The sequence below is a fragment of the Odocoileus virginianus genome, chromosome 10 (assembly GCF_023699985.2).
Source record: "Odocoileus virginianus isolate 20LAN1187 ecotype Illinois chromosome 10, Ovbor_1.2, whole genome shotgun sequence".
Lineage (NCBI taxonomy): Eukaryota > Metazoa > Chordata > Mammalia > Artiodactyla > Cervidae > Odocoileus > Odocoileus virginianus.
The window spans coordinates 31,678,108-31,696,236 of record NC_069683.1 but is presented as its reverse complement, the minus strand read 5'-3'; the positions used below and the strand labels follow the sequence as shown (position 1 = coordinate 31,696,236).

At 38.3% G+C, this 18,129-nt stretch overlaps 1 protein-coding gene across 1 annotated transcript in view; it reads left to right on the top strand.

Annotated features, from left to right (window-relative positions):
* Positions 1 to 6,021: 6,021 nt before the first annotated feature.
* Positions 6,022 to 18,129, top strand: part of OVCH2 (ovochymase 2) — a 31,438-nt gene continuing 19,330 nt past the window's right edge. The window contains exons 1-8 of the mRNA XM_070472800.1: positions 6,022 to 6,144; positions 9,000 to 9,109; positions 10,816 to 10,907; positions 13,241 to 13,413; positions 13,770 to 13,865; positions 14,105 to 14,256; positions 15,503 to 15,700; positions 16,831 to 16,846. Of these exons, the coding sequence (XP_070328901.1) occupies positions 6,057 to 6,144; positions 9,000 to 9,109; positions 10,816 to 10,907; positions 13,241 to 13,413; positions 13,770 to 13,865; positions 14,105 to 14,256; positions 15,503 to 15,700; positions 16,831 to 16,846 (925 nt within the window). The 5' untranslated portion in view covers positions 6,022 to 6,056. The remainder of the gene's footprint in view (positions 6,145 to 8,999; positions 9,110 to 10,815; positions 10,908 to 13,240; positions 13,414 to 13,769; positions 13,866 to 14,104; positions 14,257 to 15,502; positions 15,701 to 16,830; positions 16,847 to 18,129) is intronic.

Below are 18,129 nucleotides of genomic sequence, written 5' to 3'. Positions count from 1 at the left end.
TAACCATTAATTAAACAGTGGATCTAGGCAATCATTATCAAGGGCTATTTAAAAATCATTAAATGAAAAAATATGAGGAACTTTATACTGAATGAGTCTGAACCCACTTACTAATTTTAATGTCATAGAAAGGACAACCAGACATTATGTGTCTCATGACATGATGCAATAGGAAGTATACAACCTTACTATAAAATTTCTTGCCAAAAAAATCTAACCTCAATCTGATTAAGACTCTATCTGGATGTGCCTATCAGTTCACAGGTCACACAGAGGTCATAGGAGCACATTAGAGGACATAGTTATGTAATCAGTGAAACACATAATGTAGAAAATTCTAGAGGACTAAAGAGCCAATTTCTTCAACAAAAATAATTGTATGAACAAGAGAAAAGCAAGTTATAGCTTTAAAAGACATGATATACAACAACTAAATGAAATGAGTAGGGCTTTTTTAGATTTTAATAACACAATTGTAAAAAAAAATTGTAAGACAATTGGGGAAATTCAAACAACACATTTTTAAAACAGCATTTACTTATTTATTTATGGCTGCACTGGGTCTTCATTGCTGTGCACAGGCTTTCTCTAGTTGCAGCAAGCAGGGACTACGTTGTAGTATCTGGTCTTCTCATTGCATTGGCTTCTCTTCTTTCAGAGCATGGGCTCTAGACTGTGGGCTCAGCAGTTGTTGCACACAGGCTTAGTTGCTCCACAGCATGTGGGATCTTCCCAGACCAGGGATCAAACCCGTGTCCCTTGCATTGATAGTGGATTCTTAACCACTGGACCACAGGGAAGTCCCTCAAACACCAGATATTTGATATTAAAGAATTATCAATTTGGGGGTTATTAATGATATTGGTTTCCCAGGGTCTCAGTGGTAAAGAATCTGCTCATCAATGCAGGAGATTCGGGTTTGATCCCTGGGTTGTAAAGATCCCCTGGAGGAGGAAATGGCAACTCACTCCAGTATTCTTGCCTGGAAAATTCCATGGACAGAGGAGCCTAGTGGACTACAGCCCATGATGTCACAAAGAGCTGGACACAACTGAGTAATGAAACCACCACCACCAGTGCTATTGTGATCATGTTTTTATGAGTCCTTATAAGGTGTATACTGAATTGTTTGTAGATAAAATAATTCCTGGGATTTGTTTCAAATTAAGATTGTAGATAGAAATGCTTAAGACACACCAAAATGCTCCTAGTACTCATCAATGAATTTGGTAAAGTTGCACAATACCAAATTAATATATAGAAATCTGTTGCAGTTCTATATGATAACTATGAACTATTAGAGAAATTAAGAAAATAATCCCATTGACCATTGTATCAAGAAGAATAAAATAACTTGGAATAAATCTCTGTGGAATTTAAAGACCTATACTCCAAAAACGATAGTACACTGACAAAAAAACTGAAGACAATACAAACATATGGAAGATATACCTTGTTCATATGTTAGAAGAATTAATATTTTAAAATGATCATACTACCCAAAGCAATATATAGATTGAATTCAAGCCCTATAAAAATGCCAGTGGCATTTGAAAAGACCCTGATGCTGGGAAGGCAGGAGAAGAAGGGGATACAGAGGGAGATGGTTGGACGGCATCACCGACTCAATGGACATGAGTTTGAGTAAACTCCCGGAGTTAGTAATTGACAGGGAGGCCTGGCGAGCTGCAGTCCATGGGGTTGCAAAGAGTCGGCCATGACTGAGCGACTGAACTGAACTGAACTGAGAACAAATAATTCTAAAATTTGTATGGAAACAAAAAGACCCCAAGCAGAGAAAACAATCTTGAGAAAGAAGAACTGACGTGGAGATATAAATACTCCTTGATTTCAAACTGTACACAGTCTACAGTCATCAAAACAGTATGATATTGGCACAAAAACAGACACATAGATTGACAGAACAGTATAAACAGTTCAGAAACAAACCTACTCACTTATGGTCATTTAATCTACAACAAAGGAGGCAAGACAATACAGTGAGGAAGAGACAGTCTCTTCAATAAATGATGCTGGAAAAACTGGATAGTTGCATACGAGAGAATTAAAACATTCTCTCACACTATATACAAAAGTAAACTCAGATGGACTAAAGAACTGAAGGCGAGGGTGGGATGTTTCAAGAGAACAGCATTGAAACATGTATATTATCTAGGGTGAAACAGATAACCAGCCCAGGTTGGGTACATGAGACAAGTGCTCGGGCCTGGTGCACTGGGAAGACCCAGAGGGATCGGGTGGAGAGGGAGGTGGGAGGGGGGACTGGGATGGGGAATACATGTAAATCCATGGCTAATTCATTTCAATGTATAACAAAAACTACTGTAATGATGTAAAGTAATTAGCCTCCAACTAATAAAAAAAAAAAAAGAACTGAATGAAGACTGAAAACCATAAAGTTAATAGAAGAAAACATAGGCACAACACTCTTTGACATAAATTATACCATTATTTTTTGGGGGGGTCTATCTCCTAAGGCAAAGGAAACAAAAGTAAAATTAAACAAAGGGGACCTAAGTAAACTGAAAAGCTTTTGCACAGCAAAGGAAACCATCAACAAAATTAAAAGACAACCTACTGAATGGTGGGAAATATATGACTGATAGGGGTTAATATCCAAAATATGTAAGCAACTGATACAGCTCAACATAAAAAAAAAAAAAAAAAAAAAAACTAACTAAAAAATGAGCAGAAGACCTGGGTAAACATTTTTCCAAATGTATCCAGGTTACCTACAGGCACATGAAAAGATGTTCAACTTTGCTACTCATCAGATAAATGCAAATCAAGCCCTCACATCTGTCAGAATGGATATAGTCAAAAAGACCACACTTAACAAGTTGTGGCAAGGATGTGGAGAAAGGAAGCCTTTGCACACTGTTGGAGGGAATGTAAATTGGTGCAGCCAATTTACAGTGGAAACAGTTTGGAGGTTTCTTTAAAAACTAAAAATAGAACTACTCTATGATCCAGCAGTTCCACTCCTGGCTATATATCTGAAGAAAATGAAAATTCTAACTCACAAAGGTACATGAATCCCAGTGTTCACAGCAGCAGTATTTACAACAGCCAAGATATGGAAGCAATCTAAGTGTTCATCAATAGGTGAATGGATAAAGAAGAAATGGTGTATATATATATACCATGAAATATTACTCAGCCATAAGAAAAGTAAATTTTGCCATTTGCAACAATATGAGTGGACTTAGAGGATATTATGCTTAGTGAAATAAGCTAGAGAAAGACAAATACTGTGTGTTATCACTTATATGTGGAATCTAAAAAATAAAACAAATGAAAATCACAAAACAGAAACAGACCCACAGATATGAAAAATAAACTAGTGGTTACTAGTGGGGAAAGGGAAAATAGAAGGGGCATGATAGGGAATTTAGGGATACAGCTACTATGTATAAAATAAATAAACTAGAAGGATATACTGTGCAGCACAAGTAATATAACCCATATTGTATAGTAACTTTAAATGGATTATAATCTATACAAATTTTGAATCACGTTGTTGTACATCTGAAACTAATATAGTGAGTCAACTATACTTCAAAATATATATATAAGATTATAGAGTTGTAAAAGATATAAAATGGGCCAAATATAAGTTGTTGTTGAAGAAGAGTGATAGGTACATGGAGGTTTATTACACTATTCTCTCTTCTTTTATTTTTTTATTTTTATTTTTTTTGTTAAATCATCAGCTTTATTTTATATACATTTTGAGCTCATGGCCATGGACAAAAAGTTTCCCTTTATTCTCTCTTCTTTTAAAGAGATTTCTTTTTCATTTATTTTTATTAGTTGCAGGCTATTTACTTTACAATATTGTAGTGGTTTTTGCCATACATTGACATGAATCAGCCATGGATTTACATGTGTCCCCATCCTGAACACCCCTCCCACCTCCCTCCCCACCCCATCCCTCTGGGTCATCCCAGTGCACCAGCCCTGAGCACTTGTCTCATGCATCCAACCTGGACTGGCGATCTGTTTCACACTTGATAACATACGTGTTTCAATGCTGTTCTCTCAGATCATCCCACCCTCGCCTTCTCCCATAGAGTCCAAAAGTCTGTTCTATACATCTGTGTCTCTTTTTCCGTCTTGCATATAGGGTTATTGTTACCATCTTTCTAAATTCCATATATATGCTTAGTATACTGTATTGGTGAATTTACCACCATAAAAAGTTAAAAGGATAAACAACCAAGTAGAATTATGAGCAAGGGATATAAAACTACAATAATTGGAAAAATAAATACTAATTACCACTAGTGACTTATGGTACTGGTTATATCTTTGCACGTAATGAGAAAGTTGATACATCAGCTCTACAATGAATTAGGTACCTAGACTTCTATCTTTCCACTCAGTGATCTTTACCTTGCTTTGTTTGGGGCCATAAAATGATTGCTCCAGCTTTGACCATTTTGTTCATTTTTCAGGAAGGAGGAAGGGGGAAAATCCCCAAAAGATTTATGTCAGCTGAGTCCATCTAAACTTTTTTAGAGTATCCTTGAGCCCTAAATCAACAAAATAAACTCAGTAACAAGGCCTGTCCATATACAGAGGAATCTGGAAAATGTCATTTGTTTTGTGTTTAAATTAGGCACTTTGAAGAACCCAACAAAATCAGGGTTCTGTTACCAAGAAAAAAGGGGTGAGTATACATTGGATATATAACCAGAAAATTTCACCTTATAATTTCAGATTAGTCATTACTATTGTTACTTTATGCTTGGTTGTCTTTATATGTATTTTACCACTTTTTTTCTTTATTCATCATGGCCTCTTACATCCCTCTCCTTCCTTCTGGACTTAGTTTCTTCTGATGTACTTTCTTCATTTATTAGCTCTGTTATCAATGATTGCTGATACTAAATCCTCTTAAGTGTTTTTTTTCCCCCAAAAAAATCTTTATTTTACTCTTAATCTTAGTTGGGCATAAAACTCTAGGTTAATAGTCATTTTCCTCAGCTCTTTGAAAATATTATTTTTTTACTGTTTGTGGATAAAGCCTTAAATGATGTTCGAGTGTCCTTTTTTTCATAAGGAAGTCTTGACTTTTCCCTAAATTTGCAGTTCTCACAAATTTTAGGTTTCAAAATGTCTTTTTTTGCATGTGTATTAGTTGTCTGTGTTATATTTTTATAGACTTATTTTGTAGACAGGTATAAGTTGCCGCATGAAAGAGACTTCTAGTTTGACATTGCTGTTTTGGGCAGGTAATTTGTAAGAGTTGGTAGAAAAATTTTCATATTGCTATGTGGTCATATAGGGCATTGGCCAATCCACGGGTACCTCTTACACAGTAACTGCATCCCAAAAACTCAGCCAAGGAAAAGGAAGACAGATATAATCAGAGCTGCCTCCCTGTGCCACATCATCTACCAGGTATAGAAACCAAGGTAATTTAACTTTGCCTTCCACAAATACAAAAAATGGTGAAAGAATGCGGTTCACAAATACCTCAATGAATAGTATCCTAAATTGACTTCCTGAGTGTGCTACCAAATTATCTCTCCTCTAACACGTGACTATAACCATCCATTTACATTTGGAAAACAAGAGAAAGACACATGTTTCAGGTTGATAGGTTATTTGCAAGCATGTAGGAGAGTCTATCATTGCAAATGAGGACAACTTTGATATTCAATCCTCTTGTAGAACATGGTAACCTGTCCCAAGAAGTAAGTACTGTTTGCAAATGGATGCCTTAAGTCACCAACCTCTTGGCTTACCAGATAAACTCTGGGGGAAGCAATGAGTGTAAAGGGATGTGGGTGTAAATAGACATGTACTATTGCTTGATCAAGACTATGCTTCTGTGGTTGACTCCCCACATCTTTCAAAGATCTTTGAAAGAAGCCACATTCAGAAACATTTTGACATGGTTGAATGCCTCATGTCTTGGTTAATGAGTAACCTTCTTTTAAGTTGGTATATTTCTGCTCTCACAAGGCTTTCTATTTTGGTTCTCTTCAGTCTCTCTAAAATTTCATGGAAAAATTCTGAGTTTCAAAATGCATATAAGCAAGAAGAAGCTCATTTTATTATTTGGAATAGTCTTTTTGGAACAGAGTGAATCTGCAACTCTCTCTCTCCCCAAAGGTAAGTTCTCAGAAGTCTATCACTATCTTTGAAGAAATAACCTTTGCTGGCAGTGGATATCACAGTTTCACTCCATATTCCTTTGGGAAAACAGGAGAAGCAAATATATTCTGGAGATCTAATTAGATTTCATGTAATTAATTTGGACTTCTGTCCTGCAGTCATCATATTAAACTGAATAGAAAATTTATGGAATATAAAATACAAAGTGGATAAGTTGCACTGATCTGGAAAAAACTGGAATTATTCATTTATTTGAACACATTCCACAATCCCAACTCCTTTAATGGAACAAATTAGAGAAATCAGCATAAATTTGGAAGAATTTGTAATCTTTTAAAAAATTATACTGCTTTTTACTGTAGTTTGATCTTCCCTGGTGGTTCAGCTGGTAAAGAATCCACCTGCAATGCGGGAGACCTGGGTTCAATCCCTGGGTTGGGAAGATCCCTTGGAGAAGGGAAAGGCTACCCACTCCAGTATTCTGGCCTGGAGAACTCCATGGACTGTATAGTCCATGGGGTAACAAAGAGTCGGGCACGACTGAGCAACTTCACTTACTGTAGTTTACTGTATACAGTATACTGCTATAAATGGTAGATGTGAAGCCTGTTTACTGCAGTATATTTTGCATATAAATGATTTTTTTTTCTTCAAGTAACATAAGCTGAGAACAGTTCTTGGCAATCTTCTTCATAGTCAGATTTGTACCTCAAGAATCATATTTTCTATCTTTCCTTCAACGAGTTCAGGAAATACTAAATTTTGTGTATACAAAGGTATTTATGATTCAGTTAACTGAAACAGCTAGAAGATAAGCTTCTGGATTCAGAATTCAAATTCTGATTCTGGATTCAGAATCAAAAGACAGTGTTACATCTGTGCTTTGTCATTAATTAACAGTGCATCTCTTTGATTCTTCATTTTCCCATCTGTAATGTGGGGATAATAGTGCTTGATTTATAGGCAGAGAATGGAAATGGAAAAAGTTTTGTATATTTTAACATATTGATCTAAATAGCTATGCTTTTATGGATATTTTCTCAAGAAAAGTCATTTTTCCATCCTTCCAACTTAGTTCTAAGTGTCTACTGTATGCTAGGAATGTGCTAAACCTTGGAAATACAGAGATGAATAAAACAGACTTTTTTCCCTCAAATAGTTCATAGTAAATGAGGAATCCAGGCAAAGAATTTTCTATCCCACTATTTCTTGGTGAAAACTATAAAAAGGGAGAGGAAAGGGTTTTACACGGGAGAGACACTTAACACAGTTTGAGGAAATCAAGGAAGACGTCTCAATTGAAGTGATCTCCAAGCTGAAGAATAGGGATTCGAGGATTCAGCTAGGTAAAGAAGTGGGGCAATTATGAGGCAGGGCATTCTAGGCCTTCCTAGAGAACATGTAGAAAAGAATGACCTGCAGAAGATGGATCTTCCCTGATTATCAAGCAGGATGATAAGTACATAGAGGTTCATTTATACTGTACTCTCTACTTTTGTAGAGATTTTAAGTTTTCCATCACGAAAAGGTAAAAGCATAAGCAACCAAGTAGAAATATGAGAAAAGGATACAAAACTTCAATACATGGAAAAATAAGCACTAGTTACTAGTAAATAAATTTGAAAAATTTGATGTCACTGATAATTAGGCAAACTAAAAATTAACAATGTGTTTTAAGCATTTTAACCTAGCCCATCTCTTAGCTAAGGAGTCCAAAATAAAGCAAAAAAAAAAAAATGCAGAACAAACATTGAGGGTAACTAAGTAAATGTAGCTTTTTCAAGGATAAAATTTTTTCCCATAAAAAGGAAAGAGTTCTTTTTCCCATTACCTAGCAACCCTTCTATCCTAACACCATTCTGGTATGTGAATTAGGACACTGTCTCCTTTCTAGTCCACTATCATTAAACAATCTGTTACTTTCCACTCTTAGAGAAATCTAATATTTGACTGTGCCAGGCACTACTGACCATGATCAGAGACTTCATCTCCTGGGTCAAGCAGAGGGAAAGATGCTAACACAAATACAGTCAAAGGTAGACTACAGGGGCTTCTCTAGTGGCTCAGTGGTAAAGAATCTGCCTGCTAATACAGGAGACATGGATTTGATCCCTGATCCAGGAAGATCCCACGTGCCACGGAGCAACTAAGCCCATGTGCCACAACTACTGAGCCTCTGCTCTAGATTCTGGAAGACACAACTCTGAGCCCATGTGCCCCAACTACTGAAGCCTGCATGCCCTAGAGCCCGTGCTCCACAAGAGAAGCCTTTGCAATGAGAAGTCTGCGCACTGCAACCGGAGATACTGTGCCCCTGCTTGTTGCAACTAGAGAAAAGCCCACAGAGCAACAAAGACCCAACACAGCCAAAGAAATATGTAAATAAATCAATAATACTTTTTTTTTAAGTTTAAGGCAAATTATAGTATCACCCATTCAACCAATTAATTGAGCAACGTCTGGGCATCAGTCTAGTGGGTTTGAAAGAATAGCCACAATGGAATGTAATAAATGACACAGAAGCACCGAGCACTCTGAGGAGCCTCTAAGGGGCCAGATGGCTTAGAGTCAAAAGGGGACTGTATTTGTGCTAACCCAGTGGAGAGCTACCTCTGAGGCCCTAAATCTTCATATCAAAAAAGTAGATCTTCACGATATGCAGGTTCTATGTGAAAAAGCTCAACAATTGCTTATACTGCAAATCACAGTAAATCCCACAATTAATTTAAAGCCATTTTGTACTATTTCTACATGATCTATGTCTTACAGTATTTCTTGCTCAGAAGAGTTTCCTGTATACTTCAGAACTAAGAGCTATCTAATCTCTAAATGTTTGTCTTTCCCCTCCCCAGTTCCTACTTGTGGGCAGAGTCCAGTGAAGCCACAGCCTTTGAACTACCTGAACATTTTCAGTCGCATCGTTGGGGGAAGGCAAGTGGCAAAGGGTTCCTACCCTTGGCAGGTAAGTCTCAGGAAACCTTCTCTGATGGGATTATGAGCTGCCTCAAGATTGGATCTCTCAGAATCCAATGCTACTCATTAGTATGCTCCATTCTGCTTTTTCACCAGAGATCTCATGAGGGTGTGCAAGGATCCAAGCCCCTCCTGATGTTCATTAGTTGACTTCTAGAAAAGATGTGTTCAGAATAGTCACAAGCACTATTGGCTTACTCCAAAATTTAGAAATGCCATCCCAAACTTTCAGTCCCTAAGACAAAAATCCCACTTCAAATTTATAATTTAAAAAATAATTTTCTGATTCAATAAACATATTTAAAATATATCAATCTTGTTATAGTTAAAGGTGATGAGCAAAGTCAAAGGTGTCATATCCATGGCTTTACTTTATGTTTGGGATGTAAGGTTCATACCTACACCATAGGGCCCTTCAGGGAACAATCAAGAGTTTATAGTATATAGTTAGTCTCCTTAGTATACAGTTAGTGTCCTAAGAATTCTGTGTCAATGTAATTTCCTGGTCCTTCTGTGCCTATAGAAATGAGTTTGTGCTTCTGCCCCTAGACTATGGTTTTCTCATTTATCGTCTTTGAAAGTCTCCTAATTTTCTTTACCCTGGGACCCATCTTGTCTCTTCATTTTGTAAGTAGAGTGATAGTTTTTTATTTTCACTTCTCTTGAGTGAGTCAAATTAACTTTTAGATCAGTTATTTTAGATATTTAGCAACAATTGGTTGATTGAATTTTTGTTCAGTGGGTTGATGGAACGGCTGAATCATTGTTATTTGATTAATCGATGAGTTAATTATTTGGTTGAAGAATTGGTTTATCATTTCTTATTTGGTCAATTAATTGGCCAGTCAATTCAGAAGTTCACATTTAAATCATAGTCAGGGATGATTCACTGACTTTTACTTACTTGTGCTTTATTCTATTCTTAGCCTTTTCTCTGTATTATTTTTTTTAATTGCTCATAGAAAAATTTTTTATCAACAAGGAGACAATTCTAAAAAATTTCTTTTTTCTAATTTCAACAATGGAAGTAAAAGTATTTATTGTACCCTCTAAGTCATGTTGGAGTCAAGCCAAGTATCATGAGCAGGATAAGACATGATAGAAAATATACTGTAGAGATAGATTAAAAAATAAGATTGAAGAAGTTGTAATGGTTAAATAGTTAAAGACTGTTAAGAAAGCAGTAAATCCAAACTATTTCTCTAGGATGCCTAGAAGAATTGGAACAGACTTTGGAAGACTCCCTTAGCCCTCACCTTGTCTTTATCTCAAACTTTTTCATCTAGTCTATGCTATATCTTATGTTTCTCTCTCTCTCTCTCTCTCTCTCTCTCTCTCTCTCTCTCTCTCTCTCTCTCTCTCTCTCTCTCTCTCTCTCCATTCACAGATATCATTCATATTGTTAGAGTAACATACTGGCTGAGCATTATCATATAAATACCCACAATTTTTGTTACCAACTTGCTAAAGCCTCAAGTTAACTACCTCTCTTGTGGACCAGGGGTGGGAATATTCTGAGTCCAGCTTTGCTCTTCTTTGTGAAATATACTGTGATTGGTCTACCACTTCACAGTTCAGATTTCTGATATTTATGAGTAAGATATCTGGGTCTCTTTTTCAGAATATGCTCAGTCTCCAGGCTTGGGGGGATCCCAGGACATTAACTTGCTCCCATTTAAGGTCTTTGCTACTCAGGTGTCTCTGAAACGAAGGCAGAAGCATGTCTGTGGTGGGACCATCATCTCCCCACAGTGGGTGATCACGGCTGCTCACTGCGTTGCAAACAGGTAAGGAAAGTCCAGCCAATTGATAAAGGTCAGATTACCTTTCTTCTTCCTGGGAATCAGCAGCAATAACTCTATTAAAATATGGGATGGTGCAATGTATGCTTTAGGGGAAAATATGCTGGTTGCATAATATAAATAGGGCTCAAAGACATTGTCAAGGGTGCTAAACTTGATAGAAAACATGCATTCCTTATAGGAGTGAAGACTTTGATATTTAAAATGATTGTATTGATCAAAAATAATATCCAAGTGAGAAAAAAAGCATCACAAAGATAGATTTGTGAAAGTTCTCCCCTTGTTTTCTTAAATTCTGATGAAAAAAATCATCCCGCTCATTATGCATCTTAATAAATGAAAACAAAAGAAGGCCAATAAAACATGAAGAAGGCTTCTGTGTCTTCCTTCCTATTGACCCTGGCTCTCTGAACTTTAACAATTTCCATCTTTTATCCATTTTCTTGTGTGCTCCAAATGTTCTTTTGCTGCCAATGTTCTTGATACTCATAAAGCAGCAGTCAAGATCATGTCCCCCTATTTTCCCACTTTCATTTCATGTCTGCAAACATCTTCTGGATATTTCCTTAAGGCTGTACACTAATAGCTACCAAAGGTACAAAGATGACTCAGAGGTGAATCCTGCCCTCCAAGAGTTGATAGTTTATGGAAGAGTCAACTGATAATTTCACTGCAGTGTGGCATGTGGTTAGGCTAGAGAGATGCTTTGCATTGGGTTTGGTAGCTAATATAGCTAAGAGCCAGGGAAGTATACCAAGAGAAAATGATGCCTTTTCTAATGTTGTATTAAATCATCTCTTCTGGATCCCCAGAGATCCCCTTCTAGATCCCAAAGGTCTTTTTTTTTTTTCAATAAATTGTTTTTATTTTTATTTATTTATTTTATTTTTTAATACTTATATTTTTAAAAGGCATATGTCATTGCCAATTTATTTATTTTTTTAATAGGCTAATTACTTTACATCATTACAGTAGTTTTTGTCATACATTGAAATGAATCAGCCATGGATTTACATGTATTCCCCATCCCAGTCCCCTCTCCCACCTCCCTCTCCACCCGATCCTTCTGGGTCTTCCCAGTGCACCAGGCCCGAGCACTTGTCTCATGCACCCAATCTGGGCTGGTGATCTGTTTCACCCTAGATAATATACATGTTTCAATGCTGTTCTCTTGAAACATCCCACCCTTGCCTTCTCCCAGAGTCCACAAGTCTGTTCTATATATCTGAGTCTCTTTTTCTGTTTTGCATATAGGGTTATCATTACCATCTTTCTAAAGTCCATATATATGTGTTAGTATACTGTAATGGTCTTTATCTTTCTGGCTTACTTCACTCTGTATAATGGGCTCCAGTTTCATCCATCTCATTAGAACTGATTCAAATGAATTCTTTTCAATGGCTGAGTAATATTCCATGGTGTATATGTACCACAGCTTCCTCATCCATTCGTCTGCTGATGGGCATCTGGGTTGCTTCCATGTCCTGGCTATTATAAACAGTGCTGCGATGAACATTGGGGTGCACGTGTCTCTTTCAGATCTGGTTTCCTTGGTGTGTATGCCCAGAAGTGGGATTGCTGGGTCATATGGCAGTTCTATTTCCAGCTTTTTAAGAAATCTCCACACTGTTTTCCATAGTGGCTGTACTAATTTGCATTCCCACCAACAGTGTAAGAGGGTTCCCTTTTCAGGTCTTAATCCACCTCAATGCATGCTATCAAGTTCCTTTCAGATAACTTTGCAGCAGGTAGAAGTAGTATAGCTCTTCAGTCTTTCCCATGTCATGTTAGATCTCTAAAATACAAACACGAAGGAAGTAGGGGAAGATCCTCTCCTCCCATTGCTGTAATCAGTCCCAAAGCTCTGAGTATGCATACTCTCTGGGATATCAGAGTTATGATGCTATTATGTCTTTCATGGTATGCATTATGTATTAGATCTCGGACATTAAAGCAGCCTACTTGATGAGAACCACCAAATATTCCCAAAGGATATCAGTGATATTGAGACCCAGTCAACCATCCGGGGTAGCTTTAGATCTCTGAATTACAGTGTATACACAAACCCTTGGACACTTAACAAATAACATTGCAAACTATTCAGTTTATCTTATTATTAGTTCCACATGAGGCCACTTTCACTAATCCCCCACTCACACTGGGAACCTCTACATTTGGAATCATTCTTACTTTCTCTCTTCAGTAGCTGCACACATGCATTCTCCATCCATCTCATTTTGAAGAGGTCGGTTTGTCAACCATTACAACTCTACTCAGCTTCAATGAAACCCATCCCTTTTACTCTTTCCTCCTCATAGAAATACTGTATCAACTTTCAATGTTACTGCTGGTGAATATGACTTGAGATATGTGGAGCCAGGAGAGCAAACCCTCACCATTGAAACCATCATCATACATCCACACTTCTCTACCAAGAAACCAATGGATTATGATATCGCTCTTTTGAAGATGGCTGGAGCTTTTCATTTTGGTAAACATTTGAAGTTTACTCTGAATTGTCAACCCCATGTTCTCCAGAACTCCTGTTCCATAGCACAGTTCCTAAAGTATAAATTATGTAGCATGTGCCCAAGATTTCTGGATCATGGACTTTGAGACAGAAATTCGAGGTGGGGTTCCTCTACCTGAAATTCATTTTGCTTGTGACTTTAGAGATACAATTAAGTGGAGTCAGGAAAGGGTCTTTATTTGTTTGACAAGAAATCCCTAGAGGTGCCAGAGACATCACAAGGCCTTTGGGGATCCACCTAGATGCCCGTTGGTGAGTGGCTTGTGGTGTCTCTCCTCCATGAATTAAACGAGCCCTGCCTTGCTCTTTTTCTTCAGATCAGTTTGTGGGGCCCATGTGTCTTCCAGAACCAGGGGAACAATTTAAGCCTGGATTTATTTGTACAACCGCAGGCTGGGGCCGCTTGAATGAAAGTAAGAACTTCCATGCTCTGCTCTTAATCTGATATCAGAACTTTCTGGTAGGTAATCAGGAAACAGAATTTTTAATCTATTTGTAAAAGGCAATGTGTAAACATTTTTAAAAATAGATAATGCCACGTTTTACTTAAAAATTCAAATCTTTCCAAAAAACCACAAGCCTGAATGGGGCATCTTCAATGCAGGGAGGTGAAGGAGCACCTTGCTGGGGTTCTCGTGTCTGTGTTTTCTAGATGGCGTTGCTCCGCAAGTCTTGCAGGAAGTGAACCTGCCCATTTTGACCCAGGATGAGTGTATTACAGCTCTGTTGACCCTAGAGAAACCCATCAGTGGGCGGACCTTTCTCTGCACAGGCTTCCCAGATGGAGGTCGAGATGCATGTCAGGTAGGTGGGAGTGGTCAGGCTGACAGGTCCCAGACAGAGCTTCCCTCAGCTTTATCATCAGATGAGAGAGGCTGAAATAAGGCTATATGAAAGATTAGAATCTGGGAAGAAGGATCAGGAAAGAGAAGGGAGGTCAAGTCAAAATAAAGGGACAGTTTCCTTCACTGTTCACCTGAAATTATCACAGCATTTTTAATCAGTGACCTGGGTTTGATCCCTGGGTTGGGAAGATTCCCAGGAGAAGGGAAAGGCTACCCACTCCAGTATTCTGGCCTGGAGAATTGCATGGAGTGTATAGTCCATGGGGTCCAAAGAGCTGGACATGACTGAGTGACTTTCACTTTCATACCTCAATACAAGATAAAAAGTTTAAAAAGAAAGGAAAAGCCCCTTGTTTAAAATATCAAAAGTATTCATAATTATTAGTGACACATCATAATGATATTTTCAATGTGTATATATTATCAAATACCTAGTTTCTAAACTTTTTGATGACTGTCAGTGATATCTCTTGGTTATTTACTACCAATAAATAACTGATTTGAAAAGACCAAAAAACTTAAAGGGACAGTTTAAACAACCTGTTTTTAGCAAGGACTGTGATTTCAAAGGAGGTCTTGTGCTCTTTCCAAAAGACCAAACATTGAAGACGATGCCGACAATGAACTCAGAGTTCTCCAGCCTGAAGGATAGGTGGCTCCTTCCTACTTAGAGATTTCCAGTTTGTGTATAATGGGAGCTTTTCTTTCTCTCCATCCCTCCTGCTGACCAAGAACTAAGGTCAATATGACTACTGGACAAGACTTCTCTGAGTCTGTAGGATGAGACAGGAGAAGGAAACAATCTGTCTGATGAAAGCCCCAGATGGGGAAGAAGGAGGTGGATTTGGTGGACTCCAGTGGCATTTCACGACTGAGCAACTTCACTTTCACTTTTCACTTTTATACATTGGAGAAGGAAATGGCAACCCACTCCAGTCTGCCTGGAGAATCCCAGGGACAGGGGAGCCTGGTGGGCTGCCGTCTATGGGGTCGCACAGAGTCGGACACGACTGAAGTGACTTAGCAGCAGCAGCAGTGGTATTTCAGGAATGAATGTGAATTGTACTTGCCTGTTCTCTCAGGTCCGTGAGTCCAGAGTATTAGAAGTGAAGAAATTCACTGATCAATTCATTGATCCTTGTCTAGCATCTTTGAGGGGCACAGACACTGACAATGATGGTAACAGAGATCTTTTCTCCCTACAGGGAGACTCAGGAGGTTCCCTCATGTGCCGGAATAAGAAAGGGACTTGGACTCTGGCTGGTGTGACTTCCTGGGGTTTGGGCTGTGGTCGAGGCTGGAAGAACAATCTGCAGAAAGATGATCAAGGCTCCCCTGGGATCTTCACAGATCTTACTAAAGTGCTTTCTTGGATCCACAAACACATCCGAATTGGTAATCAAGCCAAAACATAAGGTCAAGAAGCTAGGGAAAAAGAGAACATCAGCAGAGTCTAGGCAAGTCAAGACCATTGATCAGACAGACTCTGCTTCCATCTTAGTGTCTCCCATAAGGATTGTGGTATTTGCTGAGTCTAAAATTAGGACAAACTATGATTTGCACAGCATACAACTATTCAATGAAACATGAATACATCCATCCTAGACTTTGTCAAATTTGCATTTAATTGAAACTGTCTCAGCTAGTGATATGTTTACACCACTTACTTCTCACTTACTGTGCTAGCAAGATTCAGCAAGCTATAGCATGGGTCAGTGTTATCAACCAAGGGGAATTTTGCCCCTTCAGGTGACAGGGACTGGAGACATTTTTTGTTGTCACAACAGGAGAGAAAAGAACCACTGGCATGAAGTGGGTAGGGGGCCGTGGATGCTGCTAAGCGTCCTACAATGCACAGGACAGCACCCGCATTCCCACCTAGCAAAGAAGGATTCAGCCCCAAATGTTAAAAATGCTGTGGCTGAAAATGCCTAACATAGAGCCAGGTATTGTAAATCTGAAAAGGCCAAGATCTATATACATCCTTCTACTAGACTGACCAATGAGTTAATTGAAACTTCATTTTTTGCCTCCAAATCCAACTTAACTGGTGGCTTCCAACCTCAATAGGACTTCTGTTTCTTCCCAAAGGGGTTAATTCAAACTAGTTCAGGGAAAACTTGTGATTGTGTTCAAGTATATGGAACACTGGCAGGTATTTGAGTCCTCAGCTCAAGTTGTAGCTATCTCAGCAACTCTTTTGTGGTTGTGGGTATGTTATTTCCATCTCCAGCCTCTCTTTCCATGAAAAATTAGAAGGGTAGCCCAGACAACCTCTTCTTGCTTTGTGTAATCTCCAAGCCAATGAACCCACTTAATAAACAGTGAATCATCTTCTTAAAACACAAAGGCCCCTCTGCTGCTTTGTCAATTTATCCCTTCTGTTCTTTCCACAGATTATATTTTCATTAGTTGCAAACTGACTTAAAAACCTCTGCACTTTTGGGCCAGGGAGATGCTAACTTCTTGAAATATTGTTCAAGATGCCACAAACCTTGAATCCCATCTTTCTTTTTCTTTCCCAGGGAAGCAGAGAAAAAGCTCCAGAGGTGGGTATTTTTCATCTCCTGCTCTTCTGGGAGCATGAATTAATCTCTACTATTTCTGAATATCGGTTCCCATTATAATCAAAAGTCTTCCTCTGCAAGAATTCTCCATACTCACTATGTATAAAAACATCACTTGAAGCACTTGGTCATTCATCCCCAGCCAGTGAGGGCACACCCTCACCAGCAGGAGCCCCACATTCCCTCCCAATTCACTTCTTGTCAATCCACAGCTCTAGCTCAATTCAACAAACAGTTGTCAAATTCTCAGTTTGGATCTCAGACATGAGGGAGGAGGTGAAGTGGTGCAGATGTGGTCAGGTTTCTGAGCTCAGCTTGTTCAGAAAGCACAGGGAACCCACCCCAGGGTTACATTGCAGTGAATTCACTCTGTGATTTTGGGCAAGCTCCTTTCTACCTCTGAACCTGAGTCTCCTTATCCAAAAAGGAAGCAGTTTGGACCAGATGGTCTCAAAGGCACCTTTAGCCTCAGCAGTTATGTGAGTTTGTGGAACTAACTCCAAAGAGCAAAGTGGGAAAAGAGTACCCTGAAAGCTCAGTGGAGAGAATGGCTACTTCTAGCTGGAAAAAAAGAGACAAAAAGACAAGGGAGGCTTTGGAGCACAAACATCTTTTAACCTGAACCTTAGAGAACAAAGGATGAATAGAATTTTGTCAGGTGAGGATGGGATACAAGTAAAGAAAAATAGTCCAGCTCAAGGAATTATTCTTATCAGAAGATGGATACTAAAAGATTAAGATAGGAAAATTTAGGGTGTAATAGAGACCCAGCGAGTCAAAGCAGCTAAAGTATAGGCTATGTGAGCGGTTTTATGGGAAAGAAGATTAAACATATAACTTGAGACCAAATTATGGAAACTTTGAACACCAGTCAAAAAAATGTAGACTTTATTGAGTAATAGGAGTTAACTAACTAGATAAATAGATTAGAGCTATACTGAAGTGCTATAAGAACTGTACATAGGGAATAGACTGGAGGAGAAATAATGCATAGTGGAATTATGAGATTATGCATTAGTTCAAGAGATAAGAAAATAAGGCTTGATTTAGGGCAATGGCCAGAGAATGAAAAGGAGGGCATAGAAATAGGATGAACTAGGACTGGATAGTCACTAAAGTTAAGGGTGGTGAGAAAAAAGGAGTGGAGGATGACACCAAATCTCTGAGCATGAAAAGCTAATAGAATACAAAAAGTATTCAAATCAGAAGTGGAAGCAGTTTTGCAGACACAAAGGAATTCCATTTGTAGCATGTTAAGTTTAAGG